Source organism: Gavialis gangeticus, unplaced genomic scaffold (assembly GCF_001723915.1).
Source record: "Gavialis gangeticus isolate Ggan-Ray unplaced genomic scaffold, GavGan_comp1, whole genome shotgun sequence".
NCBI lineage: Eukaryota > Metazoa > Chordata > Crocodylia > Gavialidae > Gavialis > Gavialis gangeticus.
This window is the reverse complement of record NW_017728997.1, coordinates 21,156,284-21,159,828: the sequence shown is the minus strand read 5'-3', so window position 1 is coordinate 21,159,828 and position 3,545 is coordinate 21,156,284. Positions and strand designations below refer to the sequence as shown.

The 3,545-nt window shown below is 42.6% G+C and overlaps 1 protein-coding gene across 1 annotated transcript in view; it reads right to left on the bottom strand.

Annotated features, from left to right (window-relative positions):
- KLF15 (Kruppel like factor 15) overlaps positions 1-3,344 on the bottom strand; it is a 14,304-nt gene extending 10,960 nt beyond the window's left edge. Inside the window, exon 1 of the mRNA XM_019504924.1 lies at positions 2,208-3,344. Coding sequence (XP_019360469.1) covers positions 2,208-3,250 — 1,043 coding nt within the window. The 5' untranslated portion in view covers positions 3,251-3,344. The remainder of the gene's footprint in view (positions 1-2,207) is intronic.
- Positions 3,345-3,545: the final 201 nt, after the last annotated feature.

Sequence of the window (3,545 nt, the reverse complement as noted above, 5' to 3'; positions counted from 1 at the left end):
AAACTCTTCCAACAGCTGTTTATGAAGAGAGACAAGCCAACTTTGTATGTAAGTTATTTCATCCTTCACTTCTACAAGGCCTCTCATCCATAAAGAGCTGTGGCTCTTTAAACTGCAAGATTTAAATGCATGCACCAATTTGATCAGTACTTCTCATTACATGGCCTCCCATTGTCCAGTTGGCATTTTTATACACCCCATTCACTCTGAACTTTAAGCCTTTGTAGACTGTGGACCTACAGAAGCTAAATACACCCTTGGTGTCATTCCATGGGATGCACACTAAGACCATTTGGTCTATACTATCTACATTTCCCTGAACATGCACTTCTGATTGGCAGGCTTAAACATGCCAGCTCTCTGCTAGGATACATCCATAAAAGAGGAAATAAGTCACAATCCGAATCATGGGATATGAACTTGCACCACTGTAATCAATGGGTATTTTGGTTATGGATATCAAAGGAGGCAATATCGGGACCCTAACAAGTCACCTTCTGACCTCAACTATACTGTTCAGAGCACTGTAATGGCAAGGGAGCTGAACACTATACATTGGTTTCCCACCAACATTCATTCAGATTTTTAAAGGAAACTATGATCAGCCACATTTGCTGCCCTTTCTCACTCATGCTCCACAAAGATTTTGTGCCATCAAGTTTTGATCATGCCATGACCCATGGAAAGCCAGTGTCAAGTTTGTCCACACCAGTGTTAGGAGGAGGGACTTTTTCAAATTGACTGGCTGCAAGCATTTACATCAAGAGCTAAAGAAAAAGGATTGCATTCATTCAATCAGAGCATGGAAAAATGTCATGTGATTGATGTGACTGATGGCAGCTGAGCAACTCAGCTGGACTGCCAGGTCATTTTGAATGGCCACACTTGTAAAAAAAAAAAAAAAAAGTCATCTGTGAGAAACACAGAGGAGCAAGTTGTAATCATTGTGTGGAACGCAGGCAAAATGACAAAAAGAAATTAACTCCCAATGATCGGCTCAGACCTCCTGGCCATAGAGAAACTTTAACATGTTTAGTTTGAGGAGCGGGAAAAGATTCAGGCTAGTTCTGACCTTTTCCCTCAAACCAATTCACCCATCCCTAATTGCCACATATCTGGCATACTTGCATTTGACTCAGATGTTTCCTGTTACTTTTTACCTATCTTTGCAACAAGCATGACCCATTTCCTAACCAGATGCTCTGCCGTATTTCTCAGTTCAGTTTAACAGAAGGGATCTTACACAGTATTTTGTTGTCATCATCCTGCACAAAGTGCATTTGCATTTACGAAACAGGCTTGTTATTCAAGAAGCCTAGAAAACAGGTGGATGGTTTCATGGAAAAATCTGACTTTTCATCAGAAAAGCAAACACTTGAGGATTTTCATCCATCCAATAGTTTTCAAGGAAAACTGGCACTAGCCACAACATTTGTTGGTGAATTAAAAACCTGATGTTTCATTAAGGTTTTGACAGAAACTTTTTAGCCATTCCTTCTGAATATCTTTACTATAATACCTGCAACCCCTTGCGATACTCCTTGACTGTCACTAAGGCACATTTCTAAACAAACTGGTAAAATAAATAAGACTAGATTTAGATTTAATGGGGCACCATTCCCGGACTAGGTATTTTTTTTCTGGAAAGCATAAAATTGTTCTTATTTTTAAAAATTTTACTGTGGGCTTATTAACCACATATGGTAACCATGGCTCCTCAGTGATTACACATGATCTCCATTGCCTGGAAGCTACACACAAACACACACACTCATCTGTAACAACAACTTTGCCTCAATGACTCATATTGCTTTGTGTGTCCCAGTGGTACCTCTGGTTCAATTTAGTGTCTGTTGCAGATGGTATGTTGCAATAGAACCAATGACTGCACAAAACAATGCCTGCAGTAATAAGACTAATCTGCCCATTATGAAATGGGATACCAATCACTGGAGCGGTTGCTGTTTTTTTAGCCATTTGTACAGCTAATACTAACAGGCAATGGATGCTCTGCTATTCAATTCATCAAAGTCCCTGCCTTATCTAACAGGAAGAGAAGGGCTTTCGTTCCAAAACTGACCAAACAGGTTTCCAAGAACAGCAGCTGTGTATAAATCAGCTTAACTCAACACTGGTAGACCAGCAAATTACACAGAGTGAATGAGATGTTGACAGGATGCACAGTACAATTGCATCCTGGTACTGACCTCCAGCCACAGCCCGGCCACGTGCATGCAAATGGTTTTTCGCCTGTGTGCCTTCTCAGGTGGGCTTTCAAGTGGCTGCTTTTAGTGTACATCTTGGTGCAGCCTGGGAACGAGCATTTGTGCATTTTAATGAGTTCTGCTGCAGGGTTCTTTTGAAATTTCTGACCCACGAGGATGCCCGTCTGACCCTGGATCATGCCTCCTGGCCCAAGCGGCTTTGCCGCAATGGGCACTGGTGCTATGCGGACAAATTTGGAGGGCAAGTTCAAATTGGAGGATTGAACTATCTGTGGCACAAGTGCAAAGGTCTGTCCTTGAATGTTGACTAGGAGTTGTGCAATTTTAATATTCTCTTGTGCTGGTCCTTGTGAGCTTGGGCTTGTATTTGATTCTTGTTTGATCTGTACAGGCTGAATTTGAAGCATGACAGGTATTCCACCCTCCGCGGATGCCGCTCCATTTGAAACATGGCCACCTTCTGTTGGGCTGCTCAACTGTTCACTTTTACTTTCCTTTAAGCTAGCATTGGATACCATATGGTCTTTTTGCTGTACAGAAGCAACAGAAACTTGGCTGCAAGCTCTCAAGTCCTTGGTCTCATTTTTAGGCCCTTCCTTGAACTCCAACTCCATATTTTCCTCCAGAAACTCCTCAATCTCCTCAAGCGTGGGCTGAAATGGTCCAGTATCTTCCGTATCCACTGCGAATTCAGGCATCCTAAAATACTCCTCTTTCACAACTGGCTGAAGTCTCCTTTTGTCCCACCAAGAGGCAGGGGTGTTCCCCAGGGAAGCCTGGGACAATAAGTAGTCTAAAATACTATCCTGACTTTCAGCGCTGGATGTGCTGCCATAGCTAGAGCTGAGAACCTGGGAGTCAGGGCTAGAACAAGAGCAAAAGCTTGAAGAATCACTGTCATCTTCTGACAGAGGTGAGGGCAGCATCTGGTAGGACCTCCCTCCTGCCGTCATGTCCCCAAAGTATCCAACCATGGACCTTGTGGATGAAAAAGATTCATCAGCAGGAAGCAAGTGATCCACCATTCCTGGATAATCTCTTAGGGATCTTCCAACAGCATATACCACACAGGGGAAGTTCAAGTGAAAGCCTGCCTGCAGACAACAAAAACATTGACAGTCAGAAGTCAGCTTTACTCATTCATCACCATATATTAAACCTACTAAGTTCCCTGATTCAAATGAGAGTCCCAGGCATCCAGTTTCACTGAGTACACATGTTGCTACATGCTTTGATATTGCTGCATTACCCCTAAAGGATTTCGAGTGCCTAAGCATTTTCCAAGATTGCACCATACTTTTGCAAAAGAATTCTTTCCGA